Raw genomic sequence first — 17,994 nt, 5'->3', positions numbered from 1 at the left:
ATCTGTTAGCTCTGTGTCTCTCCTACATGGCCACCTTCAGAGTGCTTGTTTTTCAGTACTTTAATCCCTCTCTAATGTCAGCATCTGCCCCTTCATACACAGTGAAGGCAGCATGTGTGTCCCTTGCACATCACCCTCCTGGAAATCTGGGCAAAGTGTGCATCAGACTAGATACATTCATAAATAAGCCACATGCAACATTACTTCTGGTTGTTTTCCATTTCTTCAGTTTGCCAGTCTTGCAAAATCCAAGGAATTTAAAATTTGGCGAAGATTTGTCACCTTTTTTTCCCTTCACTTTACCACTTCCCCAACTCCTTTCCTGATGATGTCTTTATTTGGTGAGTTGTTACTCAGAGACGCCAAATTGAATAAAGGCCATTCCTCGAGATTTAACCAGAGTTACGAGAAATCATAAAGGTCTCAATGCTTTCCCACCATTCCCTCAATTAACTCATCCTTTTGAGCACTGTGGCCAGGATACCTCAGGATACCTGAACGTCACGTGTTGTGCCACCAGTGCTGGGTGTGAATATCCTCTCAGAGGCAGTGTGAGTAAAGCACCAGGCTTACAGTGGGGGCAGTACCCCATCCCTGCCAGCCAGGCATCCCTCTTCCTTCACCCTGATTTTCCCCCTGCAGGAAGAGCAGCCACAGAGCCCCAGAGGCAGCAAGGATGGTCCTCCTAGCAGCTGCTACCTGTGGGGCTCCAGCTCCTTGCAAAACTGGGAGCTCCATCTCTTCCAATTTGAACTGCTCTTGTTACTACTACTCCTGTTTTGAGCTGCAGATCTCAGTTTTAAAACTCAAGAGGGATTTTTTTCACCTGTTTACACACATCTGGGATATTTATCCTTGTCATTGATTCATTTGGTTAAATCATTGAAAGGTTATAATGCTTTTTAGAAGTATGTTGTCTTGAAATAACATTGATTGGCATGCAGTTTAAACATAAAAAATAATTACTGTCTTAGGTAAGAAGATAACATTGGTTATGCCAATAATCCATTTAGCATGTTTTTTTCAGTGAAAGGCCAAAGAAATGCAACCTGGCATTCTTAACAATGTGACCGATCATTTGTGAGGTGCCAATTTTTATTTTGGTGTTTGTTAGTTAACAATACAAGCATTTGAGGTTATAAAAAAGACTTGTAAGATAATTTTTTTGGTAAAACTGTTACTCAAACAGACTTATTTAAGGTGAATTAACATCAAAAAATACATGCAGGAGATTTTTGCGCTGTCGTTTTTTTGTCTTCACATTTTTCCAAAATTAAGTGAGAAATAGACCATATACATCTTCTTCAATTTCGTGGCTTGGGTTTGTTTTTTTTGGCAGGGGGAGGGTTGTTTGTTGGCCGGCTGGTTGGTTGGTTTAAAGTTCTGTAAGACAGGGAGGAAATTGCTGCTACCATTCCTTGAGAATTACCTTGATGCAGTACTGGGTGTTGAGCCACACAGGTACCCCTTAAATTCTGTACATTCTGTAGTCACTGTTCATTGACTCTCTCGTTAGGAAACAGCACCAGGTACGACCTCACCCCGGTCAGCGCCGTCAGCGTGCACCTCCTCAGCAGCGATGGGACCCCCGTCCCCGTCAACGGCCCCATCTATGTAACAGTGCCTCTGCCAGCAAACAGCAACCTGAAACACAATGCACACGTTCCAGCATGGAGGTTTGACCAAAAATTTGGTAGGTAACATCTCATCGTGGCTCCCTAGATGGCTTTTGTTTTCTGTCTAAAACAAGAGACACTTGAGTTTTACTGATCAAGTAATATATGGTATATATGCAAATATACTTGACTTAGCATTGTGTGCCAATTTTAAACAAAAGATTTTGTAAAAGTATCATTTTTCAATTATTAAATATTTTGTTTAAAAACTTGAGGGAAGTGCAGTCACCCACATACTGAGAAGAGAAACGTATTCACTACAGCATTGAATTGGAAGTGTGTAGCAATGGAAATTTGCCTTATCTTTGCCAGCAGCCAGCTGTCTGACCTTGAGTCCCTCTCTTGGCTCAGGCTCTGTTTCCTGCCTGCCAGATAGGAAATTTAGTACTGACTTCTTTTGTAAATCACTTTGAGATTTACTAATACTGAGGGGAAAATGCATGTAAATGATTTAAATGAATTTTTAAAAAGAAAAATTCATTAAATATTTTGAAAGGACAGAATGACTAATAAAATTTGCAAAATACACTCAAGGTTTTGTATTACAGAATAGTGTTTGCCATTGTGACCAGGAGTTTTCCCAGAAAGACATGTTTTAGACTCTTTTTAAAATTTATTTTCTTTATATTTTTTTACTAACTGGTACACTGTACTGGCCTTCTTTACAGCTTCAGATTTTAAAGGGCGAAGGAGTGCATAAGTCTTGTCTTGGTGATCCCCCTTCAGTTATTGTACTGTGCCTTCTGAAGTATTTACCAGATGATTGTTAAGAAAAAGGAGAATGGAAGGTGAGAAAGGTAGATGCTGAGAGAAAAAGGAGCCAGAAATATGGGTCTGTGTAGACAATCATTGGGAGTTTGTCCTGCAAGCAAATGTTTTGAGCCAGCTGATGATCACAGCTAGAAGTAGAGGAACAAGCATGAAAGCAGTGTGTTGGAGGAAGAGAGAGATGAAGGGGGAAATAATGCTTTTGTTACTTGCCTCTGTTTGCTGAAAAAAATGGTGTCTTTTCAAACAGCATGCCCATGAATCTTCTGTCAGGCCTGTATTAGAGGGTAAAGCAGTACAATTTAATGAATTTGAACATGATATAAGGTAGAACAGTAGAAAAAGAGTGCAATTAATGGATTTGGCTTTTCCTATAACTGTGGAAATCACACTTCTTTTGTGCTGACCTGGCAATAAGTTTCACTGCATTCTTCCTGAAACTGAATAATTAATTCTTCTAGAAACTACTTTGTTTTCCCTTGTTAAAAAAAAAAAAAAAAAAAAAAAAAAAAAAAAAAAACAAAGGGAAAGTTGAGTTTACTTTCTCCATTAGGAGCAATCCTCCCCCAGTTCTTCCTGTCAGCTGTGCTAGAGCTGCAGCCTGCCTCATTGCTAGTTATTCATTGCAAGTAAACGGTTCTGATTTTGATTATGGAACTTTCTCATTTATGGCCAAATTTCCATGCTCCTGCAGTGAGGCCACAAAAGCTCTCTCTTACTATGGAATATAGTTTTTAATTTTGCATATAAAGAGTTATTTACCCTATTGTGTGCAGTATATATATTAGTATAGATCAATAGAGGTTGGTTAGTTAATTAGTGTTGCAGGCTTGAGGCTCCCAGTCTTGAGACAAGTCCAACCTTGTTTGATTCACTACAAACTACTGGAGCACTTGTGTTATTGGGAGGAGAAGGCATGAGGACTGCTAAACAAAATGCATCTTTGTCAAGCCACTTAGCTTCACAAAGCTGTGGAGAGCAAGGTATTGAAGATGATATGCTCAGGCTCCAGCTCACACTTCAGCTGAAGTAAGCATCTTTCTGTGCAACCAAAGATGTTGAACAAAGAGGCATTTTAAGCCCTGACTGCAGCATGCCAGTTCTAGTAGAATTTTGGCTACATCCCAACCAATTTAAATTAGAGTAGCTTAATTTAATAAGTAGAACAGCCACACTATCTTGTGCAAGCTACTTTAACACCCTAAGGGCTGTCAAACTAGCCATATGTAGTATGAACGTGGTGGTATCCTGTCATTCCACATCCCTGTGTTGTGCTTGGACTGTCAAGGGAGATGGATGGGTAATGACTGGGATGGCTCCATACTGGGGAAATCCTTAGCTGGCAGACAAGCTGTTGTAACCTATTTGCATTGCCAGATCTGTGCCTTGTCAGGACAGGACCTCTAACTTCATTATTCTGATTTTGTCTTTCATTTCATGGCTGCTTTTTTCAGTGCTGGTTATGTTTGGTCTCTCCTTAATAGGTTTCCAGTGGTTTGAATTTGCATGTTTTTACCTGAACAGTGAGTAAATGCACAGATAGAAAACTGTGACTATCTTACCAAGTGCTTACAGCACTTCTCTCTCATGGATTAGCAGTACAGTGGACACTTGTTCATGCAAGCCATTGTTTTTGTTTAGAGTCCTTGTGGCTGTCTTCATTACTGCAAGAAATACAATTTCTGCTCTAAAAAGCAGAAGTACTTCTCACTTTTAGGGGACTTGTAGAAGTGACAGAAATACTACAGAGATATTTTGATCCTTAGCATCTCATACGTTTTGCTGAGCTCATGATGAACTAATATGAACCCAGATGCATCTGACTGGAAGTGCAGAGATTTTCGTAGATTCCACGAAAATGAGGCATATTTGCATCTTATGGCAGCCAGAAATAACTAATGGCTTTTTAGGGTGTTTACCATAAACAATCTGTATTTTCATGACCATGCTTTCTATCCTTGGGAGAGAAGCAGGAGAAGCAGCATAGTCTGCTTAAGGCTGAGAGTGGCTCCACTGACACTGATGAAACAAGCAGCCAGAAAAAACAGGCTGACATCAAAACAAGACAATCTGCTGCATCTATTTCATACTGTTCCAAATGAGATTTTTCATTATGAAACAAACCTACTGCCTAGTGTGCACAGCAAGCAAATTAAAGCAATAGTACCATTTTGAATAGTTAATAAAATTAAGATCAGCTGTAATGCCCTGGAGATGTTTCACGGGTAAGCGAGTACACGTAACCTTGTTCTTGTGTTGGTCCACCGCCGTTTCCTGCAGCATTTCTGAGTGTTGGCAACAATAAACACAGATGCATTGATGTTATGGAGACATTACATGAAATGCATTACATGACATGCTGAAATGCAACTTAATCACTCCATGCTGTGGACATACCCATGTCTTGTGTTTCACAATACTGTGAGACCGCTGTTTTATTTCACGGTCTGCACTTGAAAGGTTTGGACATAGAGATTCTCATTTCTATAATCAGGAGTGCTCAGTGGGGTTTTCTGGGGTTTGGGTGGTTTTTTTCCTAACAAATGCTGTGTTGGGTTTCTCAAAATCTGAGGGAGCTAAAAAAATCATTTTTTCTTTATCCATAAACAGATGGTTGGGATCATGGCTTCTTCCGTGTATATTTGCCTTGATGTCGGCTAGGATTTACAGCAGTATAATTAATCTCTCTATTCTTGGACACCAAATTTCTGTTCAAAACTCTTTCTAGCCTTGTCCTCTTCAGTCAGAAATACCACAGATCCCAGTAGAAATGAAACATTTTGCCTCCTGTGTCATCTTCAGCTCCCACCAGCTGGACTGAATAACACAGCACTTGCTCAGCTGTATTCTCCTCAACCCCCATTTAAATGGTTTATGTTATGTTAAGGTGTCTGGTTTTCATTGGATTCAGTGAGCAAAACTGTGTGTCCAGCATTTTCCATTTTAAGTCCTCAGTTTCATTCCAAGTTGTATGAAGGCATTATGTTGCACCTAGACCTCTAGATCTATAGCTGGAGCTGTATGAAAGACTATAAAATTCCACCAAATATTCCAGTGTGCATAATATGAAAATGAGATTTATTATTGTGATGCAGCTGCTAGTTAATTATTCCCATCAAATAACAGGAAAATATTTTCAACACTGTTTCCAGTTGTGTGGCAAAGGACTCTGGAGTGGAAGGGTTAAACTTTAGCCCTTTTTTCATCCTCCTTAAAATACATTATTTCTTGTGCACAGCATGTAAATGAAATTCGGAATACCATGTCTCTGTTATTCCTTCTCCCCAGACACTTGTACATCTTTATGGTTGTACATCTTCGATGTGACCTTGTTGTCTTTAAATGACTGGCTTCTTTGCAGAGGAGGATGTTTTCCCAGTACCTGAAATTTCAGCCATGTGTTCATGTGAAGTTATGGCAGAGTATGGAGAAAAGTATCTTTGGAAACTCCTTGTAACTTCATAATAAACAATGCTTTATGTACTCTGCTCTTCTTGGTTGGTGCTTTCTGACTGCATTTAATGCCATAATAGATTTTTAAATGCATTTGAAAGTCTAGTACTTGTTTTTTCCGGGTGACATTCTGCTGTCAGTGGTAAAATTTGTATTGATTTTTGTAGAACCAGAATTTCCAGATGTTTCTTCCTCAGCAAAATCAAGATAATGTTTTCTGTGCTCAAAAGAAGTCATGAGGATATATTTACGTGTAAGCAGTATTGGTGCCTCCTTAAACTTGGCTGCAATTTCGTAGAGGTGAAATGATGTTTTTTTTTGTTCATAATGTTTATAGGGAGAGAGCAACAGCTCCTGTCAGGCAGAAAATGTAAGCAGATTGCTGTAGATCCACCTGTCCAGTTCACTGTGCATTGTTTGCAAATAAGATGTTTTATAAAAGTCTTGGATTTAAGCTTCCCATGTGGTAGCAGTAATAATCCACCCAAAGAAAATACTTATAGTTTAAAAATAAAACATTTCTTTTTGTTGTGAATTTGACTTATTTTTGACTGCCACCACATTCATAACCATGTGTGACTGACAAAAAATAATAATTTAACAGAAACATTCACAGCTTGTCACTTGATCTGACACTGGGTGTGAGTTTGTGCCTCTGACCTCTCTGACAGAGAGATGGTCTGCATTTGGAGTGCATACAGCTGCAGAAATGGCTTGGGACTTCATACACTTCTCCATGAGTTTTAATGGGTTTTCTATGTATGAAAAATGGACATGCTCAGGAAATCACATTCCTCACCCCCAAAGGTTTGAGCTTAGTATTATCAGATCCAGAACACTTGGTTCTAGACCAGATTCAGTGTGATGTGGAGATTGGTTTGCAGAGGTGAGAACCACAGAATTTCAAGGTTAAGCTATTTCTGTAGTTTAAAAATTCCTTGACAATTTGATTTTGACTTCCTTTTTATTGTCAGATGGAAAGCTTAAATTATTGTTAAAGACTAAATGAACTAAAGAATACTGGTTCTTAACTAACTGCTGTCAAAGAATTCCATATTTTGTGTGTTGCCATAGAAATGTCAGCTTCCAAACCCAACTTTTTACCATGTACAATGCCTACATAATAGGTGCAGATACCATTTCAGAGTGTTAGACAGACCTCAGCATTAAAAGGAAAGGAAGCTATTTTTTTTATGCTTCACAGTGTAGCTCACTGAGGTATGTTCTCACTCTCATGATTCCTGTGGAGAGGATCATAGGAGACAGTTGTGCTTATTTATTACTGTGTGTTTTCAAAATGGATGTGGTGGCTTACACATATGAAAGAGAATAGATTGTTTACTCCTCTGCCCACCTCTTACACCATTTGAGCTGTGTTGATAGCAAAGTGGATGAGTTATGGCATGATGTGATGCTTAAGGGAACACTGAAGGAGTCAGGTTGGTGCCAAAGTGTAGTCATCTTTGTACAAATAATCTCTAATATGTAGTCAAGGAAATAAAACTGAAAACAGATTCCTGGCTGCTGGGAGCAGGTTTTAATAGTTTGGTATCATGTAGATAGCCCTGTAGCTCCACCTATAGAGGCCATGGCAGGAGAAGATGGGAAGATGCAGACATCAAAACTTCAGAAATGGAGAAAAGACCTTTGTGCTTGAGCAACAGCCTCAGTTGAAGAGGACCTGGAGATTGGTGGGAATGGAGGCAGGAGTGGGTAGTGCCTGGATGGGGCTGGAAGAGGCTGAGGGCCTGGGAACCCCTCCCTCTGCAGCCTTGCAATGTTAGATCAAATCCCAGTGCCTCTGCTTCCACTTCCGTTTGAAAAATAAAAACTGAACGTGAGTGTGTTGTGAGGCTGAAGGAAGGAAAAGGAATGCAGTGTTTGCATGTGCTTTTATTTATTACTTGTTCTAATAATTTTACCAGTAACTGACTGAATATGATTAATAAAATGTTAAATTCTAAAGGCAGTATCTTGCACGTATACCAGTAACTAGGATAATGGTCCAACAGGCATAAGTAAGCTTTTCCTTTTGAAATACAATTACTAACCAGTAATTATGTATGGAAGTAATTTTCTTTAATAAGTCACTTCTGTTCTGGCATTTTGGAAGGAAATACTGAGGGGACCAAAGCAATGTGAGCAGTTCTGTGTACAATGTGCCCTGCCTTCTGCCCAGATAAAATTAAGATTATTAAATAATGAAAACCAGTGTGTTCTTTTGTTAAGCACTTGACAGGTGATTTAAGGGGGGAAAATGAGAAGAGATGGAAAAACCCACAGAGTTTCTCAGATACAAACAATAAATTGAACTTGTAGATTTCCTTATCAAAATCTTCAAGGTATGATGGTAAAAGTATTTCCCTTTTAGTTAATAAAATAATGGTGGTGCTGCTAGAAGAGGAGCAGGATTTAGCCCTGGAAGGGGTGTGTAACAAATTCTGTAAGAGTGGAAGAATAATGAGGGTATGGGCTCTCAGAGCAAGGACGTTTATTTTTTGATGTTGCCTAGCAACCCTGAAAACAAAATTGTAATATTAACTTAAATACTATGAATTTTTAAACCCATGTGTATTGGGGGGAGGGTGAGGAGGAGAATAAGCTCCACCAATATTCAGGAAGGAATTTTCAACTTCCATTTCAGGCTTTTAGCTTTTTAGAAAATGAACAAAAGTAAAACCAAAAATCCCATCCCTCTCTAGTAAAACTTCCCCTCCTGATGCAGATTAGAGGTGATTTTCAGTTGGAAGAAGAAATCTGATAAGCAGCTTTCAACTGGTAGAATGAAAAGCTACAATTTATGTCTGTCATAACATGCTTTAGGAAGTTCTTTTCACAAACTTGCCCTTGATTAACTCTTCATAAAAACGCTGCCATTTTCAGTGTCTAAATCAATTACTTCTAGAAGCACTTTTGGTATGTTTTGAATATCCTTTGCTGTCCTACACTGTCTGATAACAACCTGCCTCATTCCTTTTGACACATATATCTCTGTTTAACCATGAATCTCTGCCTAAGCAGGGCAATCTTATGAGACATCGTAGACAGCACAAAAGAGATCCATGCTGAAAGAAAAGCACTTCTCATTAGGGAATATTTATTTAAAACATTTATGCTATTAAGCAGTACAGTTAAAAGTACCTTTCTTTTCTTTCCAAAGTGCTTTTGTCCAGGGAAGATAATCTTATAACTAAAAATAAATTCATATAATGGGATTATGTTTAATTTGCTCTCTTACTAATTAAATCCTCTTATTTGTCAAACCTCTTGGATGCAAATAATTCATGTTGTAAATAAGATAGTTTTGGTTCCCTGCTTGAGTGGGATTGGATGATCCTATTACCAGTTAAAAGAAAGAAACTGAAAAGCAAACAGTATTTGATCAATGGATGAATTTTTGACCAAAAGCTCACATGTAAAAGTAATAAACCACCATAGCTACCATATATTTAAACATAAGCAATATTTGGGCTTTATTACTGTCCTTGGGGGAAGCTGCTGGCTGCAGCGCACTCATCTGACAGTCATTTACTAGAACTATTTTAGTCAGTGATTGAAAGAACACAATATCAGAGTCAGCAGAAGTCCCTGCAGCAGTGATCTGGAAGGCTCTGAAATGGTCAGCTTGGGAAGTTAAACCTGAAGCAAGCAGCATTATTCATCCTGCCAGAGAGGCAAGCTCTGTGCTGGGGTGCCAGTGAGAGAGCTCCCCTCGCAGCCAGATCACAGGAGGAGAGGCTGTCCCCCTTCTTGGCTGTAGCAAGAGTCCCATGCATCTCTGCCTGGAGCAGGTGGTGCTCTGGGGCACTCCTGCCTCACAATGGCCCGTGGGAAGTTTGCCATTTGCTTGAGCTGAAGCAGGATTGGGATTGTCAGCATGCACAGTCACATGTGGAAGCCAGAGGGAGATACAATTCCCTGAATTTCACAGATCAATTCAAAATAATAAAGTCTAGCTTTAAAATAGGGAAGCAATGTCCTACTCAGAGGCAACATGTATCTAGACTGTGGAAGCAGATCCATTCGTGCTGCCTGGTTCCAGCAAGCTGTCACATTGAATAATTGACATCTTTGAAGACAACAGGACATCTCTTTTCTGGGCAAACCAGCCATTCCTGCAGTGACCTGATTGTGCAAGGGGATAGCCTAGAATAGCTGTTCTCCAAAGGCTTCTCTGCAATAGCTGCCCATCTGGGTACTCTCCTTGCTGAAAGTGCCATTTTTCAGTCTGATTCAGAAGTAAACCAAAATAAATTACACAAAGGTGTTGTTTAATGCTGAAAGTGTCTTGAAATAGGGATTGAATGTGCAAACCATTTTCTGTTAAATTTGCTCATGCAAGCCCCCCTCTGGCCTCCACTGGCAAGTCCTAAAAGCTCCCTGAGATAAATAAGGATGTTCATCACAAAGTTACTGCAAAGTATTAAGATGCTTCTCTCTAGCAGAATTTCTCTCTCCGGCTACGCTGAAATCTTGAACGTCTCTGGTATTTTTACAGTCAGATGGACATCAGCTTTCTTTATCTGATTGTTTTTTATTTGTGTATCTTTAAAGTACTCTGATTTTTATATTTCCTATGTTCTCTTACCTTGCTTTTGAGTTCCATATATGAAAGAGTGATGGGGAGATGCTTCAAAAGCTTTTTAAGGAAGAATGAAGAATAAACTTGTTAAATTACATCATTTATTGCAACAAGTCAGTAACAGGCAGTATAATTCTGGTGAGAAAAGTGTTAAGTGTCTAGGTTCTCCCCCTGCTGTTAGTTTGAGCCAGGAGACAGCTCCCCTGACTTGAATCTTGGATCAGCATGTTGGCTCCACTGAGCAGTAAGAGAGGAAAAAGAGGAAGAGAAATGTAAAAATGATCTATAAGCAAGAATGTCTCTATATATAGAAGTTTTCCGTGAAGCACCAGAAAGTCTTTAAGAATTAATGGTGAATTGGCCCAAATCATGCAGTGCTTACAAACTATACTGAACTTGCTCTTTCTGATCCAAAGAGACATTGACAAGTTTTCTTTGGAACAGTCTTGAACAAAAATGATCACTTCCTTATATCCAGCTCTTACTGGTTTGGGGGGGTTTTATAATAATCCTGTATTGCTTGTTACTTAACAATTGTTACAAATCAAGTGTAAATATTAATAAGCAGTGAAGCTTATTGATTTTGTTGACTTGGGTGGGGAGAAGAAGCAGATGTTAGAGGATATTTGGAAAATAACAAAGTAAATTATTCCAACACAGCATACTCTCTTCCCTTTTATATCCTCCTGCTTAGTTTTGCAGCTGTAATCCTGAAAACACAGAAAGAATGAATGCTGCTTGCTCTTCTTCCATCTGCAGGCTATTGCATAGGAATGGATAGAAAAATGGACAAAGTTCTTTACTGACTGCCCCAGTCTCCTCCTTTGCTGACAGCAGCAAGTGTGTGAGGACATACAGGGTAATTAGCTTCATTTTAAGAACAGGAAAACATCTTGTTTTCCACTTCAAGGAGGAATCTGAGGCAGAATAGGGAATATGTTCTCAAGGCTGCACAGCAATGAACTCTTGGTCACATAAGGCAGTGTGAAATGGCAGGAGCACAGCCAGTTACTACCAGGCAATTGGTTTTTGCTCAATAGAAGGTCCAACATTAGTCACTACAGCAAGGCATTGCTTGTAAGGAGCTGCAAGAATGCTGCTTGTGTAATGATACTTGAAACAACCAGGAAATTAGAGCCTATAAAGGATGAAATATGAGAGATCTGGAAATGCCAATGGATTTGCAGAATACTGGAGGTATGTCAGTTCCCTCCAGTAACACTAAGTTGGCCTTCAGCTATTTGATCACAAAAGAAACAATACAGGACTTTATGTTTTCAGCTGTTTCCACTCAAACCAGTTTTGTTGCTGCTGTTGTGAAGGATGGAGTTCTTTGCTTTCTTCATCCCATGATGTGGGAGGATGCTATTTTATTAGTGGACTACTGGTAAGAGATGGTGAAAGTTTAAGAGGCAAATTTAGCATCAAAGTGTTGGACAATGAAAGTATTAGAAGGGCTGACAATGAGATTTTGTACTCATGGTTTACAGGAACCCACACTTGGTGTCATCCTGATGAATGAACTTGGGACAGAGCCATTTAAAAGTTAGTATTTTCTGTCATAATACAACAGTTTGTAGGGTGTGGTCAACAAAAGCTGTATCACTTTTGTTTAAAGATGATAAATATTAGACACATCTTTTATACGTTTGAAATTCTTAACTATCCATAACAGAGAGGGGATTACATTTTTCCTTAGTTTATGCAGACCAGCACATGTGCTGGAGTATGTGCAGTGCTTAGCAAGAACGGGTGGACCAAGTGAGCAGCAGACAAGGGTGAAACCTGCCTGAGGATTGTGCAGTAGACTCGTGTTTGCTTCCATGGCCAATAAGGGATTTGTGTTGATAAATCCTGGGCCGCTGCTGGTTTGGCAGGACGGCAGCAGAGCTCTGCTCACGGTGATGAGCCTGCAGCCTGTCTGAGCTCCTTGGTCGCTGCATTTTGCAGAGCATTACCGAGCTAAAGGCTTTTGGGGGGCAGCAGGACCGAGTTCCTTGGCGTGCAGCATCCAGTGGGTAAGACATGCTGGACACAAGTTCCCCCTAGTGAGGGGATCGGGAGTAGCTTCTGCTCGGGGAGGCAGCTGTACAAATAGACACCAAAGGTACTGAACTTGCTGAATGATACACGTCTGCATTCTGCTCGTGTGAATTTAAAGGGCTTAGAGATGATAAGAAAAATATGGGAAACTTGATCTATTCATCACCCAGGTCCCTCCTTTTTTTTTTTTTAATCAGCATTTTATATCTCTCTTAAAATTTTATTTTACATTGTTGTATATTTCAATACTAGTGCATATTCTCATCATCCAGCTCTTGCAGAAAAAGAAAAATGACAAGGTTCAAGGTTCCAGGATTTTTTAACCAAATGGCATTTTAGAAACAAGATAAAAGCAATTTGTGACCTTAAGGGCTATTTTTCACCTTCAGTTATTAGTTTTGTTAGTTATGTTCATTAGTTACATTCAGTTCAGTTATTAGTATGTCATCTTCCCTGAAAGTGCATGGATAGAGAATCTGAAGGGTTAGCAGCCATGTTAGTGGAGAAAATAAATCTATTTTTCCTAGATATTCCAGAAACTTCACACAAAACTGTGGCCAATTCCATTCTATTTTTCCTGAAAATTTTTCCCTAAGAGAGGTAAATGAGTTACTACACCAAGATGTTCTGCTACTGAAGTTATGAGTGCCACATATACAAATCTGTGTAGACAGATTTTGGTCCTTTTAGTACTGTAAATCAATATTACTAGTCTTCTGCGACTTTATGAAGTAACAGATTATTGCTACTCTCTACAGACTGGAAATGTTACTTGGGAAACTGGTAATTTCATCAGTAATTCCTTTTCCCTGTTGCCCACAAATTCAGTTTGGTTGCTAGTATAGTTGACATCTGGCAGTAGTAGTCACCTAGATCTGGAGATCCTCTCAACCATGTATTCTTCTAAACCTTTGTTGTCTTACATAAGAAAATTCAGTAGCAGGGAGGAAATAAACACTCAAAAGAGGGTTTGCACACATGGATAATCTAAGGAACACAGAAGAAATTGTCAGGTTCTTTAATTTATTATAAAAACAACAAGTCCAGCCACAGCACTTCTTCTGTGTGTTGTATATTCACTGCGTGTTCAGATGACTGTCATCCAAAATGCTGTTGCTTAATCCTAAGTGACATCTGATGAAAAGCACCATTTTGGGAATTACAAACAGCAGACTTATTGAAAGGAAGGGGAATCACAAGTACGTGATGCAGCTTGCCTTTCAAGTGAGCATTTGAAGCTGAGTAAAGAAAATACAGCATTCTTCCCCCTTCAGCACAGAAATGGAGAACTGCACTACAGAAATGCAGAGGGGTTTATCCCTTCTCTGTACACAGATCAGCATCCTGGTAGTGGCCACCAAAATATGTGAGGCCTTAAGGAGGCCAAGCCCTCTGTTATGGCACCAGGGTGGCCTCTCAGTTATGGCTCTCCATGTCAAGGCCAGTAGTTCTGTGTTTTGTTCAAAGAGGATGAATGCAGGAACAGTCTAGAAGCCATTCTGGGCATTTATTACATCAGAAACTAAGGTGAGAGCCCCAGAATCAGGGGTCTTAATGAATCACAAAAAGGCATTCAGCTGGTTCAGTTGTAAAGGTTGTCATAACCCAACTCTTGGAATAAAAGCAATCTTCAGGAAGTAGAAAAACTCTCAAATAGTGCAGATTTTCAGTGTGGACTACTCAAGAGTTATGCAAACTGAAACACATTGATTAAAAATTGTTAGTCTTACTTATTCTGGAATGATTTCAGAATTCTAAGAAAAAAGTATTTTATTTCCTTTGAGAAACATGTTTTAAAAAATTACCTGTTACCAAACAGTATTCCTGGGGGTATTACACAGATTAATGGAGTCAGTCACAGGGATGGTGCAATGTAACTCTGGTCATTGGCAGTAACTAAGCTTGCTTTCTGTATAGGAAAACCATTTTGAGGAAACATTTTCCTCTGTCTTCTGGAAGTTGACAGCCAGGACTGATAGAAAGGTGGTGTGTAGAACTCAAGTATGGTCTGAGAAATGTGATGTCTCTTGAACTACATTTTTTAAGTGAGCTGTCTACATATAATCAGCTTCAGGAATATCCATCTTCAAAATCGGGGAACCCAATATGACAATAAATGTTTTCTTTTAATAGATTTTGGAGATTTACTAGTTTTACTTAACCTGAAAGGTTTTGGGTTTGGGTTTGTTTTTTTTTTTTTTTTTTTTTGCTTCTGAGAAAGCTATGGGCACTCTCAATTGCCAGTGACCAGAAGGCACAACTTCCCACTTCACAGCAGCACACATGGATAGGTTTTGTTACTGCTTGATTTTCCTCTTGTTTACAGAGGAATGTGTGAGTATCTGTAACATCTTCCTACAACTTCTACATTTACAGGGACATGGCTGAAGAGTAGTTTGGGCATTGTACAACAAGAAGGAGATCAGTTGACTTGGACTTATATTGCACCTCAGCTGGGCTACTGGGTTGCAGCTATGTCACCTACTATCCCAGGTAAGATGGAATTGGATTCTATTGGTATTTGCAGCACTGAGTAATTATTTATTCATATATAATGTTTCTGTTTTTCAGAATGACCTCATCTTAGATGCCACAGCTTCATCAATAATGGATTATTAGAAAACAGAAATCTTAGAAATTAGAAAACAGAAAGCAAAGAGCTAAAATCTTTTCAGGATTGTGTGGGGCAGCCCTGGTACTCAAAATATGTGTGTCATTTCAATGGGGAACATTTCAAAGTGTTCTTGCTTTGATGCATTTGTGTCACCACTGCCTGGTACAGCCATTGCTAGAAAATGATGGTATCAGTGTGTTGGTGTTCCAGCAGGTAGAAAAACAGATGCTGTGAAGTTTCTGTACAGAAACTCACAGTGATATGGATTCCCCTAACACCAGCATTATCCTGGGTTAGACACTTAGAATGCATGTGTGTGTGTATGGATGGATGGATGGATTGATTGATTGATTGACACTTTTTTCCTTTTGTGCTGAAGATGCCCATCTTGCCCTGCATTATGCTTTGCATCATCTTGGTGACTGATTAATTTACACTGTGAATAACTTAGCTTAGAAGTTCTAGGAGGTATATTAGAGTGGCATTACTACAGAGCCATCTGCAAACCTCTTGGCATATCTGTCAAAAATGGCTTTGAACTAGGCATTAATTATATGTGCTTTGGAGATTATTAATGCTGCAATTTCTGCTTCCCTTTTTTCTGTCTGTGGCTGCCTCAGATTTCTTGATATTAGCTCTTCAGCCACCAATAATCTGAGATACCTCTGTGTATAAAAGAGCCAATGAATCAATCAATTAAAAAAAAAAAAAAAAAAAAAAAAAAAACTCACAAAAACCAAACCAAAAAAAAACCCACAACCCAGAACTCCTTACAGGTTTTCTTTATTAGGCTTTCCAGCTAAAAACATAATCCAGTAAAAATGAAAACATGCTTGTCTTGGCTGTGCAAGCACAGTAAACTAAATGCAACCAACAAAACAAACTTTTACAAGAGGACAGGTTTTAAAGTCTACTCATACATATCATGAAGTTGTTTCATAATATGCAAGCTTTTTATTTGAGGTTCTATTAAATGATAGATATTACATGCTGGGATATTCAGCTGATTCACTGCTGAACAGAATTTAGAGGCAGGTGCAGATCTGAATAAGCTATCATGTTGAATTTAATGGAATTTTACGAAAAAAAGCAATTGCTCTGAGCCAAACATTTCCTAGTAAAGCTCTGTCCCAGACTGCAAGGAAGTTACACTAGTCATGGAATTGTGCTTGTAATTCTGAGGTTACAAGGCCTGTAACTCTTAACAGGAGAAGGCTTATTTGTCCTTTAGATTTGCCTTGTATGGCAGAGTTTCTGCTTGTACTTTACTTTTTCTTCCCTCTAGGGCTAGATCTGAGTTCCTAAAACTTTGTTGCAATGGGAACAATATTTTCATGAAAAATTTGAGTGGTTTATCTTGTCTTCTTTTTGCTTAATGTCCTAAAGCAACAGTAAAATCAATTATGTAATGGTAGTGGTGGGACAGAATATATAAATATATAGATTTCCCAAATGCAATATAATTTATGTTACTTTTAATGAGTTAATGTATTTTTGCGTATTTTATCCCCTAATTGAATCTATTTGATTTCTTATCTCAAAAATGGAAAAAAATTATCTTTGTTTTCCTAGCAGTGGCTCTACAGACCACTCCAGATTCACAGATAAGGTTCTGCAAACCTTATGACCTAGACCCACCAAGCTGACCAAACTTGCTGTCCTTCACAGTACATGCATGTTAGTCTGCCAGCTGGTGCTGTACCTTCTTGCCTGCAGATGAAAACTTGGGTCTTTATTTCAAAATCATCATAAGGATTTTACAAACCAGCTGGGTCACACATTCATGATTGTGAACAGATGTTGTCCATGTGTGCATTCCTTTGTGTGTGAGAACATGTACTAAGCATTATTTATACCTGGAGTTACAACACTGTTTCACTAGTGGCCTGTTAATTAAAGCTACTGAAGATCTGCTTAGCTTGGCTTGATCTACACTTCAGAGCATCAAGACATCTTCCAGTGAATCCTGTACTGCAGTGTCTGCACTGTTTGGTGTGAGGAGCCACAGATCTTAAAGAGCAGTTGTTGCCCACAGTGTTGCTTCATGCATTACAGTGCTGGGAGGTGCTTGGATGGATTTTCTCCAGTGGGGAGAGCTTTGGCATTTGGTGTCAGCATTAGGACCTGGAACACAGCATTCACTGATGCATGCTCGCATTGAAACTAACTGCTTTTCCACAAATGAGCTAGTTGGACTTGCAGTCATGAAAACCAGCACATGCTTTCTCCACAACTTGCTCCCCTCTCCAGAGATGGTCTGCTCAGTAGGCACAGGGATATGAGCAGCAGTGTTGCTTAGCACCCTCATAATAAGGGAAAGTGTCCCTCTCCTTGAACAACTGTTGTTATATTTTCTCTTCCTATTTGCAGATTATTGCAGGTCTAAATTCCCTTTTCTGGTCTTCCAGGTCCCATTGTAACACACGACATTACCAGCTATCACACAATGTTTCTTTTGGCAATTTTAGGAGGGATGACTCTTATACTTCTAGTCTTGCTGTGTCTGCTTTTGTATTATTGCAGGTAAGATTCACTATCCTGGTTACTTAGTTAATGTTGAAAATACAAGTTTTTTTGTGTTTATGAAATTAAAAACTTTTCTATTGAAACATTTTTCCTTTGGGGGAAAAAAAGGCAAGCAACCACTTGAAAAAGAAAGAAACAGTGAGATCAAATTTCCTGTGTTCCTGGTTACATGCAGCATATAAATCCCTGCCTTTGGGAGGATGGTAGTTGGGTGAATCACACACATCTGTACCTGTGTTCTCCATGTAACTTCCTATCAATCATGGGCATAGGTTCAAGATCTCTGTACCTGTTATCCATTTGCAAATGATCTTTCTATTGGCACTGTATTA

General features: G+C 39.1%; 1 protein-coding gene across 1 annotated transcript in view; it reads left to right on the top strand.

Moving 5' to 3' along the window:
* Window positions 1-17,994, top strand: part of FAM171A1 (family with sequence similarity 171 member A1) — an 85,692-nt gene that overhangs the window by 63,315 nt on the left and 4,383 nt on the right. The window contains exons 5-7 of the mRNA XM_056483097.1: window positions 1,517-1,693; window positions 14,899-15,015; window positions 17,545-17,659. Coding sequence (XP_056339072.1) covers window positions 1,517-1,693; window positions 14,899-15,015; window positions 17,545-17,659 — 409 coding nt within the window. The remainder of the gene's footprint in view (window positions 1-1,516; window positions 1,694-14,898; window positions 15,016-17,544; window positions 17,660-17,994) is intronic.

The sequence above is a fragment of the Oenanthe melanoleuca genome, chromosome 2 (assembly GCF_029582105.1).
Source record: "Oenanthe melanoleuca isolate GR-GAL-2019-014 chromosome 2, OMel1.0, whole genome shotgun sequence".
NCBI lineage: Eukaryota > Metazoa > Chordata > Aves > Passeriformes > Muscicapidae > Oenanthe > Oenanthe melanoleuca.
The sequence above is the reverse complement of the archived record's forward strand: the minus strand, read 5'-3'. Positions and strand labels throughout refer to the sequence as shown.